This window comes from Bombina bombina, chromosome 2 (assembly GCF_027579735.1).
Source record: "Bombina bombina isolate aBomBom1 chromosome 2, aBomBom1.pri, whole genome shotgun sequence".
Lineage (NCBI taxonomy): Eukaryota > Metazoa > Chordata > Amphibia > Anura > Bombinatoridae > Bombina > Bombina bombina.
Window position 1 is genome coordinate 1364982886 of NC_069500.1, and position 23341 is coordinate 1365006226.

At 41.7% G+C, this 23341-nt stretch overlaps 1 protein-coding gene across 1 annotated transcript in view; it reads left to right on the top strand.

Annotated features, from left to right (window-relative positions):
- SUCLG1 (succinate-CoA ligase GDP/ADP-forming subunit alpha) overlaps positions 1-23341 on the top strand; it is a 140243-nt gene that overhangs the window by 31215 nt on the left and 85687 nt on the right. The window contains exons 2-3 of the mRNA XM_053700328.1: positions 1619-1722; positions 3523-3639. Of these exons, the coding sequence (XP_053556303.1) occupies positions 1619-1722; positions 3523-3639 (221 nt within the window). The remainder of the gene's footprint in view (positions 1-1618; positions 1723-3522; positions 3640-23341) is intronic.

A 23341-nucleotide genomic window follows, 5' to 3' on the forward strand; every position in this document is an offset into this window, starting at 1 on the left:
AACAAATTTGCTTCATTCTATTATTATCCTTTTGTTGAAAAACATACCTAGGTAGGCTTAGGAGCAGCAATGCAGTACTCGGAGATGGAATGGTTAAGGTGAGCCATTGCCAAGAAGTCTACCTGTGCAGCCAACAGTCACTAGCATTGCTGCTGCTGAGCCTACTTGGGTATTCTTTTCAACATATCAAGCAATTGAAGCAAATTTGATGATAGAAGTAAATTAGGAAAGATGTTTAAAACCTGAATCATGAAAGTTTAATCCAGTGATTTTCAAAAATTTTTTTTTGCCGTGGCACACTTTTTTACATTTAAAAAAATCCTGCGGCACACCACCATCCCAAAATTTTACAAAATCACACATTGTAGCCTAATACAGCATATATTAGACATAATGATTGTCTGTGAATGAATGTCAATATGTCATGGTTGTAAATGATGCCTGCCTGTCTGCCTAATGAGCCTGTCACATCAAAACAAGCAAAATGTAAAAAATATGTCACACTGTTCTCAGTCTGCCGTGGCACACTGGTTGAAAAACACTGGTTTAATCTACTGAAGATAATGATAATATTTTTTATACAGTATAGAAGAGCTTAAAGTGATAGTAAAGCAAATAAATGGGATTACTTCATGCTGTAAGTTCCTTTCTTTGTAGCGTTCACCGTGCTGAGCGCCTCAGGCAGCCCATGGCAGAAAAATGCGTTTTTTTTTTTCTCCCCCCCCCCCCATTGAGGGGATGTTTCCACCTCTTAGCCAGTAGCTGTGTGGGCCAGTTGGCATTATGCTGGATAGCTAGCACGCTATTGGCTAAGATCACCTCACTGCAAAAATAGCGTTCTGCTGCAGTTGGCCTGAGGCGCTCAGTGCACCGAACACTGCAGACAAAGGAACTTTCAGCATGAATTATGTTATACTTCATGACTGAAAGTCTCCTTTATTTGTTGCACTGGTAAATCCTAGCGTTTCAAAAAAAATTATCATCACTTTAAGCTAATCTAAATTTCTAATGATGATGTTTATGGCAATTACATCCTTTAGCTAGATATCACAACCTTATAACTACTCTGTGCACTTACTATCAGTGCAATGGCCATACTACTAATACGAGACATAAACACAATTGCAAGTGGTCACCAGTATTCAAACAGAGAAATTATATATATATTTTTTAAATATTTAAGGATAACAAGGGAGAGGAGCTTTATAATTTTTTTTTTTTGCTGAAGGTTACACATTGATTTGGTAAAACATAGACGGATGCAGTAAAAACCACCTATTGGTGCTGTGTGCATGCCAGTTTGAGTAATTTGATATGATTTGGCTATTTTTAAAACTGACATTCTTTTCTTGTTCATCTGGTCAATTAACTAACAAACCTGACCTGTTTGGAAATATTGCTACATCAGTAAATTTCTACCAGTTTTGCAAGTTTTTTCCAATACCTCTGGTCTGTTTTGCTCTGAAGTAAAACCTTGAAATGAAAAACATTGTGTAACGTAAAGTGCATTTTCTTTACTGCCATGCGTGGGGTGTTGTTCCCCCCACACGTGTTTTAAACTCTGCTACAAAATTGTAACTTTTTTTTTTTTTTTTTTTTTTTTTTCTTTGTATTTCAGTGCAGCAGAATGGAGTAAGACATTGCTCCTACACAGCATCTAGAAAACACCTATATATTAATAAAGACACTAAGGTCATATGCCAGGGTTTCACAGGAAAGCAGGTACTTTATATTAAGTTGTTGGTTTTTTTTTATTTAATCTAGGTTTATCTATATCCATCATGGTTTTTGTTTAAATTTTTTTTTTTTTTTTGGCTCTTAGAACACAGAACTGCGGTCACATCAATACAATATTAAAAAGGAAGGGGAACAAAAACTTTTGTGATAAATGTGAATCCTGGTCATATCTAATTGCAATCTGGTACCATTGTGTATTTTTAACTAGAAATCTATTTTTTAGGGTTAAAGGGATACTAAAGCCAATATTTTTTTTTATTTATTTTTTATGATTCTGATAGAGCATGCAATTTTCTAATTTACTCCATATTTTTTTTATTTGTTCTCTTGCTATCTCTATTTGAAAAGCAGGAATGTAAAGATTAGGAGCCGGGCTATTAGCATTTTTGGATAGCGCTTGCTTATTGGTGGCTAAATATAGAGAACAAAGAAAAATTGATAAAAGGAGTAAGTTAGAAAATTGCTTAAAATTGCTGCTCTATCTGAATCGTGAAAAAACACAATTGGGCTTAGTATCCCTTTAAGTGCCCTTACATATTTTCCATAGCAACTGTAAGACTAAATTGACCCGGTCTCAAAAAAGATGTATTTTGTATAATTTTATTTTCAAGGGACCTAAAGATAAAAATTGACCCTTCATGGATAATACAGAGCATGCAAATCTTTTTGTTTAAGGAACAGAAATGCACTACTGGGAGCTAGCTGGTGATTGGCGGCTACACACATGCATTATATTGTCATTTGCCCACCAGATGTGTTCAGCTAGCTACTAGTAGTGAGTGCAGAGGTTAGTGTTCATCAAAGCAGCATGCAAAGATGTTACATGTGGTTAAACATATACTGTAGTGTGCAGGCAGGAGCACAATAGTAAAATCCCTGACATAATAGAGCTTTTTTTTATATACATATGTCCCTTTTTTAACTATTTTAAAAAACTTGTGTGCATATTGCTTTAAGTAACCTGCAGTTTACCTGACTCTTCCACATTCTTCAAAGGGATTGACTTGAGCAGCACTCAAGCTAATTTAAATCTGTCTGTAATAAAGGTAAACATACTCAGGAGGGTTTTTCACGGAGAATATCCCTGAATTGCGTTTTGATTTGTTAACCACAACATTTGGGATATAGAATTTTCTGATGTAGTTAGTGCTTTAATTGCCGATTTTATACTTTGATTATAAGAAAGTGGGCATTCATGTCAAATTAACTATTGTAATATGAGTAGGGCTCACCTTGACTCTTAAAGTGATGGTAAATCCTAGTGTTTGTGAAACACTACAATTTACCATTGGAACAAATAAAGGGGATTGACTTTCAGTCAAAGTATAAAATACTTTATGCTGAAAGTTCCGTTAGTCGTTTGCCGCACTGAGCACCTCAGGCAGCCCACAGCAGAATGCCATTTTCCTGTGAGGTGATGTTTCCACCTCTTAGCAAATGGCTGTCTGGCCCAAGCTGTATAGCCCACAGGGTTATTGTTTAAGAGGTGGGTTATTGTTTAAGAGGTGGAAAAGTCACCTCTCAGCAAAATGGCTTTCTGTTGTGTGCTGCCTGAGGCGCTCAGTGTGGCGAACTCTTCAAACCAATATTTTATACTTCATGACTGAAAGTCAATCCCCTTTATTTGTTCCAATGGAAAAATCCTAGTGTTGCTAGGATTTACCACCACTTTAAGCTGTTGAGATGACAAATATTTTAAAAATGTCATATATTAAATTGCCAGAGAAAAAAGCTAATATTTTTGCTATACTCACTTTTTTTTTTTTTTTTCTTTCTTTTTTTTAGGGCACATTTCATAGTCAACAGGCTTTGGAATATGGCACCAAGTTAGTTGGTGGGGTCTCGCCAGGCAAAGGTGGGAAAACCCATCTAGGCCTTCCTGTCTTCAACTCTGTGGCTGAGGTAATTGCTGAACCATAACAGAAGTGGCCTTCTAAAGTCTTTTGTATTTACTGCTGGAACATTTATAAACTAAAATCCAAATCTACACATCAAATTCAGATGTCGAGACATTTAAAAAAAACTGATTTTAATATTTATTTTTCTTCTGTTAAGTGTGATCAGTCCACGGGTCATCATTACTTCTGGGATATTACTCCTCCCCAACAGGAAGTGCAAGAGGATTCACCCAGCAGAGCTGCATATAGCTCCTCCCCTCTACGTCACTTCCAGTCATTCTCTTGCACCCAACGACTAGATAGGATGTGTGAGAGGACTATGGTGATTATACTTAGTTTTATATCTTCAATCAAAAGTTTGTTATTTTAAAATAGCACCGGAGTGTGTTATTACCTCTCTGGCAGAGTTTGAAGAAGAATCTACCAGAGTTTTGCTATGATTTTAGCCGGAGTAGTTAAGATCATATTGCTGTTCTCGGCCATCTGAGGAGTGAGGTAAACTTCAGATCAGGGGACAGCGGGCAGATGAATCTGCATAGAGGTATGTAGCAGTTTTTATTTTCTGACAATGGAATTGATGAGAAAATCCTGCCATACCGATATAATGTCATGTATGTATACTTTACACTTCAGTATTCTGGGGAATGGTACTTCACTAGAATTACACTGTAAGAAATACATAAAGCTGTTTAATAACTAGAGATTATGTTTAACGTTTTTGCTGGAATGTAAAATCGTTTTCATTTGCTGAGGTACTGTGTGAATAAATGTTTGGGCACTATTTTTCCACTTGGCAGTTGCTTAATCTGTTTTTCTGACAGTTTCTGTTCTCCCTCACTGCTGTGTGTGAGGGGGAGGGGCCGTTTTTTGGCGCTTTTACTATGCATCAAATATTTCAGTCAGCAACTCATTGTATTCCCTGCATGATCCGGTTCATCTCTACAGAGCTCAGGGGTCTTCAAAACTTATTTTGAGGGAGGTAATTTCTCTCAGCAGAGCTGTGAGAATTATAGTTTGACTGAGATAAAAAACGTTTATTCTGTAATTTGTTTCCTGCTTTCAGAATTTGTTATCCTTGCTAATGGGATTAAACCTTTGCTAAAGTTGTGTTGTTTACAAGGATTGAGGCTATAACTGTTTCAATTTATTAATTTTCAACTGTCATAGATCTTCTGTGCTTCTTAAAGGCACAGTACGTTTTAATATTATTCTAATTGAATTGTATTTCCAAGTTGCAAGTTTATTTGCTAGTGTGTTAAACATGTCTGATTCAGAGGATGATACCTGTGTCATTTGTTGCAATGCCAAAGTGGAGCCCAATAGAAATTTATGTACTAACTGTATTGATGCTACTTTAAATAAAAGTCAATTTGTACAAATTGAACAAATTTCACCAAACAACGAGGGGAGAGTTATGCCGACTAACTCGCCTCACGTGTCAGTACCTACATCTCCCGCTCAGAGGGAGGTGCGTGATATTGTAGCGCCGAGTACATCTGGGCGGCCATTACAAATCACATTACAGGATATGGCTACTGTTATGACTGAGGTTTTGGCTAAATTACCAGAACTAAGAGGTAAGCGTGATCACTCTGGGGTGAGAACAGAGTGCGCTGATAATATTAGGGCCATGTCAGACACTGCGTCACAGGTGGCAGAACATGAGGACGGAGAACTTCATTCTGTGGGTGACGGTTCTGATCCAAACAGACTGGATTCAGATATTTCAAATTTTAAATTTAAACTGGAAAACCTCCGTGTATTACTAGGGGAGGTGTTAGCGGCTCTGAATGATTGTAACACAGTTGCAATACCAGAGAAAATGTGTAGGTTGGATAAATATTTTGCGGTACCGACGAGTACTGAGGTTTTTCCTATACCTAAGAGACTTACTGAAATTGTTACTAAGGAGTGGGATAGACCCGGTGTGCCGTTCTCACCCCCTCCGATATTTAGAAAAATGTTTCCAATAGACGCCACCACAAGGGACTTATGGCAAACGGTCCCTAAGGTGGAGGGAGCAGTTTCTACCTTAGCTAAGCGTACCACTATCCCGGTGGAGGATAGCTGTGCTTTTTCAGATCCAATGGATAAAAAGTTAGAGGGTTACCTTAAGAAAATGTTTGTTCAACAAGGTTTTATATTGCAACCCCTTGCATGCATTGCGCCGATCACGGCTGCAGCGGCATTCTGGATTGAGTCTCTGGAAGAGAACATTGGTTCAGCTACTCTGGACGACATTACGGACAGGCTTAGAGTCCTTAAACTAGCTAATTCATTCATTTCGGAGGCCGTAGTACATCTTACTAAACTTACGGCGAAGAATTCAGGATTCGCCATTCAGGCACGCAGGGCGCTGTGGCTAAAATCCTGGTCAGCTGATGTTACTTCTAAGTCTAAATTGCTTAATATACCTTTCAAAGGGCAGACCTTATTCGGGCCCGGGTTGAAAGAGATTATCGCTGACATTACAGGAGGTAAAGGCCATGTCCTGCCTCAGGACAAAGCCAAGACTAGACAGTCTAATTTTCGTTCCTTTCGTAATTTCAAAGCAGGAGCAGCATCAACTTCCTCTGCACCAAAACAGGAAGGAGCTGTTGCTCGCTACAGACAAGGCTGGAAACCTAACCAGTCCTGGAACAAGGGCAAGCAGACTAGGAAACCTGCTGCTGCCCCTAAAACAGCATGAATTGAGGGCCCCCGATCCGGGATCGGATCTAGTGGGGGGCAGACTTTCTCTCTTCGCCCAGGCTTGGGCAAGAGATGTTCAGGATCCCTGGGCGCTAGAGATAATATCTCAGGGATACCTTCTGGACTTCAAATACTCTCCTCCAAGAGAGATTTCATCTGTCAAGATTGTCAACAATCCAGACAAAGAAAGAGGCGTTTCTACGCTGCGTACAAGAGCTCTTGTTAATGGGAGTAATCCATCCAGTTCCACGATCGGAACAGGGACAGGGGTTTTACTCAAATCTGTTTGTGGTTCCCAAAAAAGAGGGAACTTTCAGACCAATCCTGGACTTAAAGATCCTAAACAAATTCCTAAGAGTTCCATCGTTCAAGATGGAGACTATTCGGACAATTTTACCTATGATCCAAGAGGGTCAATACATGACCACTGTAGATTTAAAAGATGCTTACCTTCACATACCGATTCACAAAGATCATTATCGGTACCTAAGGTTTGCCTTCCTAGACAGGCATTACCAGTTTGTGGCTCTTCCATTCGGATTGGCTACAGCTCCAAGAATCTTCACAAAGGTTCTGGGTGCTCTTCTGGCGGTACTAAGACCGCGGGGAATCTCGGTAGCTCCATACCTAGACGACATTCTGATACAAGCTTCAAGCTTTCAAACTGCCAAGTCTCATACAGAGTTAGTGCTGGCATTTCTAAGGTCACATGGATGGAAGGTGAACGAAAAGAAAAGTTCACTCGTTCCACTCACAAGAGTTCCCTTCCTGGGGACTCTTATAGATTCTGTAGAAATGAAGATTTACCTGACAGAGGACAGGCTAACAAGACTTCAAAGTGCTTGCCGCACCCTTCATTCCATTCAACACCCGTCAGTGGCTCAATGCATGGAGGTAATCGGCTTAATGGTAGCGGCAATGGACATAGTACCCTTTGCACGCTTACACCTCAGACCACTGCAACTGTGCATGCTAAGTCAGTGGAATGGGGATTACTCAGACTTATCCCCTTCTCTGAATCTGGATCAAGAGACCAGAAATTCTCTTCTATGGTGGCTTTCTCGGCCACATCTGTCCAGGGGGATGCCATTCAGCAGACCAGACTGGACAATTGTAACAACAGACGCCAGCCTTCTAGGTTGGGGTGCCGTCTGGAATTCTCTGAAGGCTCAGGGACAATGGAGTCAGGAGGAGAGTCTCCTGCCAATAAACATTCTGGAATTGAGAGCAGTTCTCAATGCCCTCCTGGCTTGGCCCCAGTTGACAACTCGGGGGTTCATCAGGTTTCAGTCGGACAACATCACGACTGTAGCTTACATCAACCATCAGGGAGGGACAAGAAGCTCCCTAGCTATGATGGAAGTATCAAAGATAATTTGCTGGGCAGAGTCTCACTCTTGCCACCTGTCAGCAATCCACATCCCGGGAGTGGAGAACTGGGAGGCGGATTTCTTAAGTCGTCAGACTTTTCATCCGGGGGAGTAGGAACTTCATCCGGAGGTCTTTGCCCAAATACTTCGACGTTGGGGCAAACCAGAGATAGATCTCATGGCGTCTCGACAGAACGCCAAGCTTCCTCGTTACGGGTCCAGATCCAGGAGCAGTCCTGATAGATGCTCTGACAGCACCTTGGGACTTCAGGATGGCTTACGTGTTTCCACCCTTCCCGTTGCTTCCTCGATTGATTGCCAGAATCAAACAAGAGAGAGCATCAGTGATTCTAATAGCACCTGCGTGGCCATGCAGGACTTGGTATGCAGACCTGGTGGACATGTCATCCTGTCCACCTTGGTCTCTACCTCTGAAACAGGACCTTCTGATACAGGGTCCCTTCAAACATCAAAATCTAACTTCTCTGAAGCTGACTGCTTGGAAATTGAACGCTTGATTTTATCAAGACGTGGATTTTCTGAGTCAGTTATTGATACCTTAATACAGGCTAGGAAACCTGTTACCAGAAAGATTTACCATAAGATATGGCGTAAATACCTATATTGGTGTGAATCCAAAGGTTACTCTTGGAGTAAGGTTAGGATTCCTAGGATATTGTCTTTTCTACAAGAAGGTTTAGAAAAGGGTTTATCTGCTAGTTCATTAAAGGGACAGATCTCAGCTCTGTCCATTCTGTTACACAAACGTCTGTCAGAAGTTCCTGACGTCCAGGCTTTTTGTCAGGCTTTGGCCAGAATTAAGCCTGTGTTTAAAACTGTTGCTCCACCATGGAGTTTAAACCTTGTTCTTAATGTTTTCCAGGGCGTTCCGTTTGAACCCCTTCATTCCATTGATATAAAGTTGTTATCTTGGAAAGTTCTATTTTTAATGGCTATTTCCTCGGCTCGAAGAGTCTCTGAATTATCAGCCTTACATTGTGATTCTCCTTATTTGATTTTTCATTCGGATAAGGTAGTCCTGCGTACTAAACCTGGGTTCTTACCTAAGGTAGTTACTAACAGGAATATCAATCAAGAGATTGTTGTTCCTTCTTTATGCCCAAATCCTTCTTCAAAGAAGGAACGTCTACTGCACAACCTGGATGTAGTCCGTGCTCTAAAATTTTACTTACAGACAACTAAGGAATTTCGACAAACGTCTTCTCTGTTTGTCATTTACTCTGGGCAGAGGAGAGGTCAAAAAGCTTCCGCTACCTCTCTTTGGCTTCGTAGCATAATTCGTTTAGCTTATGAGACTGCTGGACAGCAGCCTCCTGAAAGAATTACAGCTCATTCTACTAGAGCTGTGGCTTCCACTTGGGCCTTCAAGAATGAGGCCTCTGTTGAACAGATTTGCAAGGCTGCAACTTGGTCTTCGCTTCATACTTTTTCCAAATTTTACAAATTTGACACTTTTGCTTCATCGGAGGCTATTTTTGGGAGAAAGGTTCTTCAGGCAGTGGTTCCTTCTGTATAAAGAGCCTGCCTATCCCTCCCGTCATCCGTGTACTTTTGCTTTGGTATTGGTATCCCAGAAGTAATGATGACCCGTGGACTGATCACACTTAACAGAATAAAACATAATTTATGCTTACCTGATAAATTCCTTTCTTCTGTAGTGTGATCAGTCCACGGCCCGCCCTGTTTTTAAGGCAGGTAAATATTTTTTAATTTATACTCCAGTCACCACTTCACCCTTGGCTTTTCCTTTCTCGTTGGTCCTTGGTCGAATGACTGGGAGTGACGTAGAGGGGAGGAGCTATATGCAGCTCTGCTGGGTGAATCCTCTTGCACTTCCTGTTGGGGAGGAGTAATATCCCAGAAGTAATGATGACCCGTGGACTGATCACACTACAGAAGAAAGGAATTTATCAGGTAAGCATAAATTATGTTATTTTTTAAAATACCTCATCTTTCTTTTTCTAATCTATTCGGGACTGATAATTGATTAAACAACTTAAATTTTTCAGCTTCAGACATGGCCAAAGCCTTGCTTTTTATGGTTTTTGTACCCATGCATTTTAAGAGAGGAACACGCAAATAACTGGGAGAATGTCCCTTAGATAGACAAAACCAAAAGTAGAGCTTTTTGGCAAATTAAAGCTCCAACTCCATGTTTACAGCTTCTATAGCAAAAAACACCATCACTACCATGAAACATGGATAGGGCACATTGATGTTTTGGGGTTGCTTAGAATAATGTGCAGGGCATGATGAAGTAAAGACTATTGAGGCATTCTAGAGAAAAACATACTGCTCAGTGTCAGAAAGCTGTGTCGCAGGTCATGTCTTCCAGAAGGATAATGATCTGAAACATACCTCCAAAAAGCACCCGAGAATGTATGAGAAGAAAACCTTAGACTAGTCCGAAGTGGCCTTCTGTAAGTTCAGATCTGAATCCCATCGAACATCTGTGGAAAGAGCTGAAACTCACGGTTGGGGAGGTGCCCATAAAACCTCAGATAATTGAAGCAGTTTGCTGAAAACGACTGGGCCAAAATCCTAGCTGAAAAGTAGAAATCTTATTCAGAGCTACAGAAATGCTCTATGGTAGTTATTGTCTACAAAGGCTGCTTTTGTTCCACTTAAAAAAAAATTTTGTCCCTTCAAAACAGTAAAAAATTTTTTTTTCTTCTTTACAATTCACATATAGACTACAACTTTCTAATTTGCCTTATTCTCTTGGTATCATTTTGTTGAAGGAAAAATAATGCACATAGGTGAGGCAATAACATGAGGCATTAATGGGCAGCTGCTAAGACTGCCTAAGTATAATTTTCAACAAAGGATATCATGAGAACGAAACAAATAACATAATACAAGATAATTGGAAAGCTGTTTACAACTACATGCTCTCGCTAAATAATTTAAATAAAAAAATAAAAAATTGGCTTTCATGTAGGGTTGCACCGATACCAATTTTATATTTGTTTCTTCATAAATAGAAAGAGTACACAGCTACATTCATTACTTTTTGGAATTCAGAACCTGGCCACCAGGAGGAGGAAAAGACACCCCAGCCAAAGGCTTAAATATCCCTCCCACTTCCCTCATCCCCCCCCCAGTCATTCTTTGCCTTTCGTCCCAGGAGGTTGGCAGAGAAGTGTCAGAAGTTTTAAATTAGTCTCTTATGGAGGGTAGTGCTCTTCGGCATGGGACTGGAGTTTTAAGTAGTACTGTCAGCCTTTCAGTGAAAGCATGGATGAAAGTTAGAGTTCGGAGATGCAGGGAGAGTCTTTCTGTGAAATCATCCCGACTCATATTAACAGCTCCATAAGCAATCAGCGTTTGACAAGTTTCGCTGCCTGCTTTCTTCTCTGAAGTCCATGGCGGAAGCGATGCTACTATCTGTCACACTTGAAGGTCCGTGCTCCTGTTCCACGACGTAGATTCCGGTAATATAGTTACATTTTACTTTCTTCATGAAATGTACTCTATTACAGATGTTTTCCCAAGGGGCTATCACTTCGAAAGACTAACTTATAACACAGGGTCTCAGTGAGGCGCCTTTTGTATCTTGGAATCAAGAGTTAATATCTCCTGAGGGGGATTATTGAACAGGGGGGGATTAATCATGTTTGTTATATGATTCAACCTGCTTATGTGTAGTGTTATTTCAGCTCATGGCTTTGGAACATAACGGCTTTGGAAAGTGACGTGACCTTACGGTCGGGCGCGCTTTTTTTGGACTATACGGTCCACCTGGCGACCAGGCGTGGTCACGTTTTTGTGCTCCATTTCCGCGTTCTTGACCGTGTGGCGATGGAATAATTCTGCTCTGCTGGTGTCTGGTTCATAGAAGGCGTTAAGGGCCCCAGCCATTGTGGGTGTCAGGTGCCGTTTAGACTTTTTAGTCTGATATTGTGGAGACGGACATCTTTGTTTCAGGTTCTACTCCTTGCGCAGAATGCGTATTGCACCGTATGATACAAGCATATCAGTTATGTTCTGATTGCTGTATTACAGTGCTCAATTCCTCGGGATCGGAGAATCAAGGGGCCGCTTAGCCATCCGCCTATGGGGCTTCTGTGCTTCGAGTGGCAAATTTCCTTCCTTCCATCTTACTATGCATGCAGGTAACCCAGACTTTGCTTATCCTTCTCGGGAAGGTAGCTTGTTCCCACCGCGGGTTTCGGCACAGTCGCATATCCATAATTTTGGCTTCCAGAAAGTTGCTTCAGATATTGTTCTGTTATCCGGGGTTCCTCAGGCATGGGATGGCCTGTTTAACTCTCTGAGGGATCAAATGTCCTTGAGGCTTCAGGGGCCGGAGTAGTCCACATTTCTGGGCTCGGGCCTATAAGTTTTTGTCTTGGATCTTTCCGGAACCTTATGATACTGTGGCTGGTTCTGTGCGTTCCAGTTTTTCCAGGGAACATTGGCCATGACCTATGGTCTAGTCATTTGGGCTGCTTGTAGCCTGGCCAGGTTCTGTGCATTTTTGGATACGCTTTTTTTGGTCTGTCCTTTCAATGATGGGTGCTCTCCTAAATTGGGAGTTCTGTGTTTTGGTGTCTGGATGATTTTCATTCAGCTTTTGTTTTTATCAGGCTACGGCTTCCTGTTTGGGGCATGTGCGCTGTTCTCTATGCTCTCCCTATGGGGGGTAGTTTTTGTTCTCCTTTTAGGAGGTGGAATCCTCTTTCGGAAGGTTGACAGTCCTTTCTTGTGGGCAGGTGATTGGAACGGGTATTTTACCCTATAGTGGGTTGTTCTTTTCTCCAACATTGGTGTGTCCGGTCCACGGCGTCATCCATTACTTGTGGGAAATGTTCTCCCCCACAGGGAAAGGCAAGGAGAGCACACAGCAAGAGCTGTCCATATAGCTCCCCCTCTGGCTCCGCCCCCCAGTCATTCTCCTTGCCGCTCTGAACAAGTAGCATCTACCACGGGGATGGCGAGGAATTTGTGGTGTTTTAGTTTTTTATTCTTCTATCAAGAGTTTATTTTAAAATAGTGCTGGCTTGTACTATTTACTCTAACAGAAAAGTGATGAAGATTTCTGTTTAAGAGGGCTATGATTTTAGCACAAGTAACTAAAATCCATTACTGTTACCACGCAGGACTGTTGAAACAAGAGAACTTCAGTTGGGGGTAACAGTTTGCAGACTCATCTGCTTCAGGTATGACTAGTCTCCTTCTAACAACACAGGCTAATGCTAGATGACAGTCATTTTTCCCCTCAGGGGAAACGGTAAGCCATTTTTCTTTCACCTCAGCAAAAAAGATAAAAGGCTTCCCCTTTTTGTTTTTTATGCTGGTAGACACTGTTAGGGGCTAAATCGATTGGTTTTTATTACAATATTATACCATTTGAAATATTTTATAAGCTCACATACACTTGGGAACGTTTTTTTATTGATCTGGCTTGTTTTAGACACCTAAATCTAGTCAGGAAGGCCCCTTCACTCTAGTGTGCTGAGGGAGGAAGCCTCATTTTGGCACTTCAGCTGTGCAGTTGAATTTCAAGGCAGTGCATGCAGATTCATGTGAGAGGGTCCTGTGGTTCAGAAAGTGACTCCAAAAGGCTTTTTTCTGTGAATGGTGACCCCTAAGGAAGCTAAAAAGCTGCAGCAAGGCTGTAGCTGGGATTGTGGTGTGTAAAAACGGTTAAATCCAACAATTAGCTCCGGTTTGCTTGTTTTAAGAGCTAGAGTCTCCATATTTGCTGTGCAATACTTTCTAAGCATTAAGACACTGGGGTCCAAATTTCAGAAAAATCGGATATTGCCTTCATAGTTTTTTGAACATTCAGAAATAAATGTGTCATTTTATTATTTAAAGAGACAAACGTTTTTGTTTAAAATCGTTTTTATTGCATTGTTTGCCTGCCTAAATCTGTTTAACATGTCTGTTCCATCAGATAACCTATGTTCTGTGTGTATAGAGACAAATGTGGTTTCCCCCTTCGAGTGTTTGTGATAATTGCGCCATAGCGTCCAAACAAAATCAGGACAGCTGTTATTTTTCATAATGTTGCCCAAGATGATTTATCTAATGAAGGTAGTGGGGATAGCTCTACATCCTCTCCTGTGTCTACACCAGCTTTGCCCGCGCAGGCGACACCTAGCGCGCCAGTGCTTATTTCTATGCAACAATTATCAGCAGTAGTGGATAATTCTATAGCAAATCTTTTATCCAAACTGCCAGTTTTTCAGAGAAAGCGTGATTGTTCAGTTTTAAATACAGATAAAAAGGATGAACAATCAGACGCTGACGATGCCTTATCTATTTTACCCTCACATCAATCGGAATTGGCTGTGAGGGAAGGGCTGGAAGCCCACGCAAGGCTGGAACAAGGGTAAACAAACCAAGAAACCTGCTGCTGCTACCAAGACAGCATGAAGGGGTAGCCTCCGATCTGGGACCGGATCTGGTAGGGGGCAGACTATCTCTCTTCGCTCAGGCTTGGGCAAGAGATGTTCTGGATCCCTGGGCACTAGAGATAGTTTCCAAGGGATACCTGTTAGAATTCAAGGGACTTCCTCCAAAGGGAAGGTTCCACCTGTCTCGCTTATCTTCAGACCAGATAAAGAAACAGGCATTCTTACATTGTGTAGGAGACCTATGAAAGATGGGAGTGATAAACCCAGTCCCCTCCGGGGAACAAGGTCTAGGGTTTTACTCAAACTTGTTTGTGGTTCCCAAAAAAGAGGGAACTTTCAGGCCAATTCTGGATTTAAAGATATTAAACAAGTTCCTCAGAGTTCCATCCTTCAAGATGGAAACCATTCGGACAATCTTACCAACAATCCAGCAGGGTCAATTTTTGACTACCGTGGATCTGAAGGATGCGTATCTGCATATCCCAATCCACAAATCTCATCATCAGTTCCTGAGGTTCGCCTTTCTGGACAAACATTACCAGTTTGTGGCTCTTCCATTCGGTTTAGCCACCGCTCCCAGAATCTTCACAAAGGTGCTAGGGTCCCTTCTAGCGGTCCTAAGACCGAGGGGCATCGCTGTAGCACCTTATCTAGAAGACATCCTAATCCAAGCGTCGTATCTTTCCAAAGCGAGGGCTCATACAGACATTGTGTTGGCTTTTCTCAGATCTCACGGGTGGAAAGTGAACATAGAAAAAAGTTCACTGTCACCGTCCACAAGGGTTTCTTTTCTGGGAACAATAATAGATTCTGTGGAAATAAAGCTCTTTCTCACAGACGTCAGAAAGACAAAGCTTCTAAAAGCTTGTCAAGTTCTTCACTCTATTCCTCAACCCTCCATAGCTCAATGCATGGAAGTAATAGGACTAATGGTCGCAGCAATGGATGTGGTTCCTTTTGCTCGAATTCATCTAAGACCATTACAGCTGTGCATGCTCAATCAGTGGAATGGGGACTATACAGACTTGTCTCCCCAAATTCAAGTAGACCAGGTAACCAGGGACTCACTTCTCTGGTGGTTGACCCAGGATCACCTGTCTCAGGGAATGAGTTTCCGCAGACCGGAGTGGGTCATCGTCGCGACCGACGCCAGCCTCTTGGGGTGGGGCGCGGCGCGGTCTGGGACTCTCTGAAAGCTCAGGGCCTATGGTCGCGGGAAGAGTCGCTTCTCCCGATAAACATTTTGGAACTAAGAGCTATATTCAATGCGCTCCTGGCTTGGCCTCAGCTAGCGGAAGCCAGGTTCATAAGATTTCAGTCGGACAACATAACGACTGTTGCGTACATCAATCATCAGGGGGGAACAAAGAGTTCCCTAGCGATGAAGGAAGTAACCAAGATAATCCAATGGGCAGAGAATCACTCCTGCCATCTATCTGCTATTCACATCCCAGGAGTAGACAACTGGGAGGCGGACTATTTGAGTCGTCAGACTTTCCATCTGGGGGAGTGGGAACTTCATCCGGAGGTCTTTGCTCAGTTAACCCAATTATGGGACATTCCGGACATGGATCTAATGGCGTCCCGTCAGAACTTCAAGATTACTTGCTACGGGTCCAGATCCAGGGATCCCAAGGCAACTCTAGTGGATGCATTAGTGGCGCCTTGGTTGTTCAACCTAGCATATGTGTTTCCACCGTTTCCTCTCCTCCCCAGGCTCATAGCCAGGATCAAACAGGAGAAGGCCTCTGTGATTCTGATAGCTCCTGCGTGGCCATGCAGGACTTGGTATGCAGACCTGGTGAATATGTCATCGGCTCCACCATGGAAGCTACCTTTGAGACAGGACCTTCTAGTACAAGGTCCATTCGAGCATCCCAATCTAGTTTCTCTGCAGCTGACTGCTTGGAAATTGAACGCTTGATTTTATCCAAGCGTGGGTTTTCAAATTCTGTGATTGATACTCTGGTCCAAGCCAGAAAACCTGTGACTAGAAAGATTTACCATAAAATATGGAAAAAAAAATATATCTGTTGGTGTGAATCCAAAGGATTCTCCTGGAGTAAGATTAAAATTCCAAAGATTCTCTCCTTTCTCCAAGAAGGTTTGGATAAAGGATTGTCAGCTAGTTCTCTAAAAGGACAGATTTCTGCATTATCCGTCTTGTTGCACAAACGACTGGCAGCTTTGCCAGATGTACAAGCTTTTGTTCAGGCTTTGGTTAGAATCAAGCCTGTTTACAGACCCATGACTCCTCCTTGGAGTCTAAATTTAGTTCTTTCAGTTCTTCAAGGGGTTCCATTTGAACCTTTACATTCCATAGATATTAAGTTACTATCTTGGAAAGTTCTGGTTTTGGTTGCTATTTCTTCTGCTAGAAGAGTTTCTGAATTATCTGCTTTGCAGTGTGATCCACCCTATCTGGTGTTCCATTCAGATAAGGTTGTTTTGCGTACTAAGCCTGGTTTTCTTCCAAAAGTTCCAACAAGAACATCAACCAGGTGTGTCCGAATCCAGTTTCAAAGAAGGAACGTTTATTACACAATTTAGATGTTGTTCGTGCTTTAAAGTTCTATTTAGAAGCAACAAAAGATTTTAGACAAACCTCATCCTTGTTTGTCGTTTACTCTGGTAAGAGGAGAGGTCAAAAAGCTACTGCTACCTCTCTTTCTGGCTGAAAAGCATTATCCGCTTGGCTTATGAGACTGCCAGACGGCAGCCTCCTGACCGTATCACAGCTCACTCTACTAGGGCTGTGGCTTCCACATGGGCCTATAAGAACGAGGCTTCTGTTGACCAGATATGTAAGGCAGCGACTTGGTCTTCTCTGCACACTTTTGCCAAATTCTACAAATTTGATATTTTTGCTTCTTCGGAGGCTGTTTTTGGGAGACAGGTTTTGCAAGCCGTGGTGCCTTATGTTTAGGTAACCTGATTTGCTCCCTCCCTTCATCCGTGTCCTAAAGCTTTGGTATTGGTTCCCACAAGTAATGGATGACGCCGTGGACCGGACACACCAATGTTGGAGAAAACAGAATTTATGCTTACCTGATAAATTACTTTCTCAAACGGTGTGTCCGGTCCACGGCCCGCCCTGGTTTTTTTTTTTTTTTTTTTTTTTTTTTTTTTTTTTATATATACACTACAGTCACCATGGCACCCTATAGTTTCTCCTTTTTCTCCTAACCGTCGGTTGAATGACTGGGGGGCGGAGCCAGAGGGGGAGCTATATGGACAGCTCTTGCTGTGTGCTCTCCTTGCCTTTCCCTGTGGGGGAGAACATTTCCCACAAGTAATGGATGACGCCCTGGACCGGACACACCGTTGGAGAAAGTAATTTATCAGGTAAGCATAAATTCTGTTTTCTATCTGTGGAGATTGAAGTCTTCGTGTTGAGACTGTCATTAGTATCATGCTGGGTCTTATGGCAATCTACTGCATTTCTCCGTTCATCTCTGAGGTTCCCTTGGGAGTTCCTAATTGACGGCCATATTTGGGTTGGCACCCGAGCTCTATTGGGGTGGCTAGGTCCGTCCCACTCTGCCCTTTTTCTGGGCAGGAGATTGGGGTCTTTTTGTTCCCCTGCTTGTCAGATTTGCCTGTTGCTGGGCTGGTCTGGGGTTTGTCCTCGGGTCTTGAGGTACGATGAGCCTCTTTGAGGTTTCTGTGCTTCTCTTGGTACAGGTCACACGAGTTGCTTTGGTGGCTTGAGAATAGCCTGTGAGGTGTCCACTCAGTGGATGTTTTGCAGTTTGAAGAAGGTGGGGTTGGGGCTCTGATCTGGTATAATAGTTAGAGCAACAGCTTAGGTCTTGACAACTCTGGTTTGATTCCCATTACTGGGGAGTGTATTTTTATCAAATCTACTTCAGCTGCTCTTTACTTGCTTTGCAAGTATTTTTGTTTACAAGTCATCCTGGTATGACTATTGGGTGTGCCTGATGCAGGTGTTTTCTATCTGGGTCTGCGACACGTATTTTGGCTTCTAAATATCTTGATATTCTGAGTTCCTTGCGACTTGGGGACTTAGTCTTCAGTTGTTATTTAGGCGCGTTTGCACTGTAATAGAAGTTTTCTTCTCTGTTTTCAGATCCGGTCCTAATCTTGTGGTTTCTGTACTCTTGGGGTATGGGCGTTGCCTCCCCTTGTTTCTCAGGACTGGTTTTTGGTCTATGAGCTTGACTTTGTTCTGGAGTTTTTTCCTTATTTTATTTGGAACTTGTTGTACCCTATTTGGGGTCTCCTGGGTATCCTTGTCTGGGTTCTTGGTGCTCTCTTCCTTTTGGGGCGTTTTATGGTAATTTATCCCTCTCTCTCGTAAGAGGTGTGTTGTGGGGGACAGACTGCTGGGAGATGGGGTCTCCCGGGGGTGTGTCGAGTCTAGTTTCTGCGGTCTCTAGCAAGGCTTGAGAACTCCTTTGGGTCAGTGTTCTTGTCAAAGTTTTCTCTGCTTCAGACTAAGCAGGTTTTTTGCTGGGTAGGGGTTTAGGCTTGGTGCCCTCAGAATGGGCCGCCTTTTGCACCCTCTCATATTAGCATTCAGTGTCCTCTCTAGATTGGGTATTTTCCCAAAAGTAATGAATGCAGTTGTGGACTCTTTCCATTTATGAAGAAAAACATAAATTATGCTTACCTCATAATGTTCTTTTCTTCAGATGGAAAGAGTCCACAGCTCCCCACCCATATTTTTTTCTGTGGGGCGTCTGTTTTTTGTTCTTCTGGCACCTTTTCACCCTGATGTTTCTTCTACTGTTCCTTGTTCCTCGGCAGAATGACTGGGGAATGAGGGAAGTGGAAGGGATATTTAAACCTTTGGCTGGGGTGTCTTTGCCTCCTCCTGGTGGCCAGGTTCTGAATGAATTCCCAAAAGTAATGAATGCAGCTGTGGATTCTTTCCATCTGAAGAAAAGAAAATGATCAGGTAAGCATAATTTTTGTTTTGTTTTTTCAAATACTCTCGATACTAATTATCAGTACTTTTTTTTTTTTTTTTTTTTTTTTTTTTGTTTCCCAAGTACAATACAGACTAATGATGTAAGATGGCTTCTTTAAAAGTGCAAGACAGTAAAAAATCATAATTTTATGTAAGAACTTGCCTGATAAATTCATTTCTTTCATATTGGCAAGAGTCCATGAGCTAGAGACGTATGGGATATACAATCCTACCAGGAGGGGCAAAGTTTCCCAAACCTCAAAATGCCTATAAATACACCCCTCGCCACACTCACAATTCAGATTAACGAATAGCCAAGCAGTGGGGTGATAAAGAAAGGAGTAGAAAGCATCAACAAAGGAAATTTGTAGATAATTGTGCTTTATACAAAAAATCATAACCACCATAAAAAGGGTGGGCCTCATGGACTCTTGCCAATATGAAATAAATTAATTTATCAGGTAAGTTCTTACATAAATTATGTTTTCTTTCATGTAATTGGCAAGAGTCCATGAGCTAGTGACGTATGGGATAGCAATACCCAAGATGTGGATCTCCACTTAAGAGTCACTAGAGAGGGAGGGAATAAAATAAAAACAGCCATTTTCCCGCTGAAAAAATTAATCCACAACCCAAAATAAGTTTATTTTCATAATTGAAAGAAAAAAACTTAAATCAAAAGCAGAAGAATCAAACTGAAACGGCTGCCTGAAGAACTTTTCTACCAAAAACTGCTTCCGAAGAAGCAAATACATCAAAACGGTAGAATTTAGTAAATGTATGCAAAGAGGACCAAGTTGCCGCTTTGCAAATCTGATCAACTGAAGCTTCATTCTTAAAAGCCCACAAAGTGTAGACTGATCTAGTAGAATGAGCTGTAATTCTCTGAGGCGGGGCCTGACCCGACTCCAAATAAGCTTGATGAATCAAAAGTTTCAACCAAGAAGCCAAGGAAATAGCAGAAGCTTTCTGACCTTTCCTAGGACCAGAAAATAAAACAAATAGACTGGAAGTCTTCCTGAAATCTTTAGTAGCTTCTACATAATATTTTCAAAGCTCTTACCACATCCAAAGAATGTAAGGATCTCTCCAAAGAATTCTTAGGATTAGGACACAAGGAAGGGACAACAATTTCTCTACTAATGTTGTTAGAATTCACAACCTTAGGTAAAAATTGAAAAGAAGTCCGCAAAACTGCCTTATCCTGATGAAAAATCAGAAAAGGAGACTCACAAGAGAGCAGATGGCTCAGAAACTAGTCTAGCAGAAGAGATGGCCAAAAGGAACAACACTTTCCAAGAAAGTAGTTTAATGTCCAAAGAATGCATAGGTTCAAATGGAGAAGCCTGTAAAGCTTTCAGAACCAAATTAAGACTCCAAGGAGGAGAAATTGATTTAATAACAGGCTTAATACGAACTAAAGCCTGTACAAAACAGTGAATATCAGGAAGTATAGCAATCTTTCTTTGAAATAAAACGGAAAGAGCGGAGATTTGTCGTTTCAAGGAACTTGCAGACAAACCCTTATCCAAACCATCCTGAAGAAACTGTAAAATTCTAGGAATTCTAAAAGAATGCCAGGAGAATTTGAGAAGAACATCATGAAATGTAAGTCTTCCTAACTCTAATTCTTTCTAGAGACAGACGAGCTTGTAACATAGTATTAATCACTGAATCAGAAAAACCTCTATGACTTAGTACTAAGCGTTCAATTTCCATACCTTCAAATTTAATGATTTAAGATCCTGATGGAAAAACGGACCTTGAGTTAGTAGGTCTGGCCGTAACGGAAGTGGCCAAGGCGGGCAACTGGACATGCTGGAGCCACCAGCATCACAAATGATTGTTCCATGATGATTTTGGAGATCACTCTTGGAAGGAGAACTAGAGGCGGGAAAATGTAAGCAGGATGATACCAAGGAAGTGTCAGCGCATCCACTGCTTCCACCTTTACATCCCTGGACCTGGACAGATATCTGGGAAGTTTCTTGTTTAAATGAGAGACCATGAGATCTATTTCTGGAAGACCCCACATCTGAACAATCTGAGAAAATACATCTGGATGGAGAGACCACTCCCCTGGATGTAAAGTCTGGCGGCTGAGATAATCCGCCTCCCAATTGTCTACACCTTGGATATGCACCGCAGAGATTAGACAGGAGCTGGATTCCGCCCAAGCAAGTATCCGAGATACTTCTTTCATAGCTTGGGGACTGTGAGTCCCACCCTGATGATTGACATATGCCACTGTTGTGATATTGTCTGTCTGAAAACAAATGAACGGTTCTCTCTTTAACAGAGGCCAAAACTGAAGAGCTCTGAGAATTGCACAGAGTTATAAAATATTTATTGGTAATCTCGCCTCTTGAGATTTCCAAACCCCTTGTGCTGTCAGATCCCCAAACAGCTCCCCAACCTGAAAGACTCATCTGTTGTGATCACAGTCCAGGTTGGCCGAACAAAACAAGCCCCTTGAACTAAACGATGGTGATCTATCCACCATGTCAGAGTGTGTCGTACATTGGGATTTAAGGATATTAATTGTGATATCTTTGTATAATCCCTGCACCATTGGTTCAGCATACAAAGCTGTAGAGGTCTCATGTAAAAACGAGCAAAGGGGATCGCGTCCGATGCTGCAGTCATGATACCTAAAACTTCCATGCACATAGCCACTGAAGGGAATGACTGAGACTGAAGGTGCCGGCAGGCTGCAACCAATTTTAAACGTCTCTTGTCTGTTATATTCAGTGTCCATGACTCTGTCTCTATCTGGAAGCCTAAAAAGGTGACCCTTGTCTGAGGAATCAAACTTTTTGGTAAATTGATCCTCCAACCATGTTTCCGAAGAAACACTAGTTGATTCGTGTTAGATTCTGCAGTACGTAAAGACTGAGCTAGTACCAAGATATCGTCCAAATAAGGAAACAACGCAATACCCTGTTCTCTGATTACAGAGAGTAGGGCACCCAGAACCTTTGAGAAAATTCTTGGAGCTGTTGCTAGGCCAAATGGAAGAGCAACAAATTGGTAATGCTTGTTTAGAAAAGAGAATCTCAGGAACTGTTAATGTTCTGGATGAATCGGAATATGAAGGTATGCATCCTGCAAGTCTATTGTGGACATATAATGTCCTTGCTGAACAAAAGGCAGACTAGTCCTTATAGTCACCATCTTGAAAGTTGGTACTCTTACATAATTCAAAATTTTCAGATCCAGAACTGGTCTGAATAAATTTTCATTTTTTGGAACAATGAATAGATTTGAATAAAACCCCAAACCTTGTTCCTGAAGAGGAACTGGCATGATTACCCCTGAAGACTCCAGGTCTGAAACACAGTTCAGGAAAGCCTGAGCTTTTACTGGATTTGCTGGGATACGTGAGAGAAAAAATCTTCTCACAGGAGGTCTTTCTCTGAATCCTATGCGTTACCCTTGAGAGACAATGCTCTGAATCCATTGAATTTGTACAGATTTTATCCAAATATCCTTGAAAACCCTTAATTTGCCCCCTACCAGCTGAGCTGGAATGAGGGCCGCACCTTCATGCGGACTTAGGGGCTGACTTTGGTTTCCTAAATGGCTTGGATTTATTCCAATTTGAGGAAGGCTTCCAATTGGAAGCAGACTCCTTGGGGGGGAGGATTGAGTTTTTGTTCCTTATTCTGACGAAAGGAACAAAAACGGTTAGAAGCCTTATATTTACCCTTAGGTTTTTTTATCCTGAGGCAGAAAAACTCCCTTTCCCCCAGTGACAGTTGAAATAATAGAATCCAACTGAGAACCAAATAAATTATTACCTTGGAAAGAAAGAGATAGTAATCTAGATTTAGATGTCATATCGGCATTCCAAGATTTAAGCCACAAAGCTCTTCTAGCTAATATAGCTAAAAACATGGATCTAACATCAATTTTGATAATATCAAAAATGGCATCACAAATAAAATGATTAGCATATTGCAGTAAGCAAATGATGCTAGATAAGTCAGAATCCAATTCCTGTTGCGCTAAATTCTCCAACCAGAAAGTTGATGCAGCCGCAACATCAGCCAAAGAAATTTCAGGTCTAAGAAGATGACCTGAATATAAATAGGCCTTCCTTAGATAAGATTCAAGCTTCCTATCTAAAGGATCCTTAAAGGAAGTACTATCTTCCATAGGAATAGTGGTACGTTTAGCAAGAGTAGAAATAGCCCCATCAACTTTGGGGATTTTTTTCCCCAAAACTCTATAGATTTTGCTGGTGAAGGATACAATTTTTTTTATACCTTGAAGAAGGAATAAAAGGAGTACCTGGCTTATTCCATTCTTTATTAATCATATCAG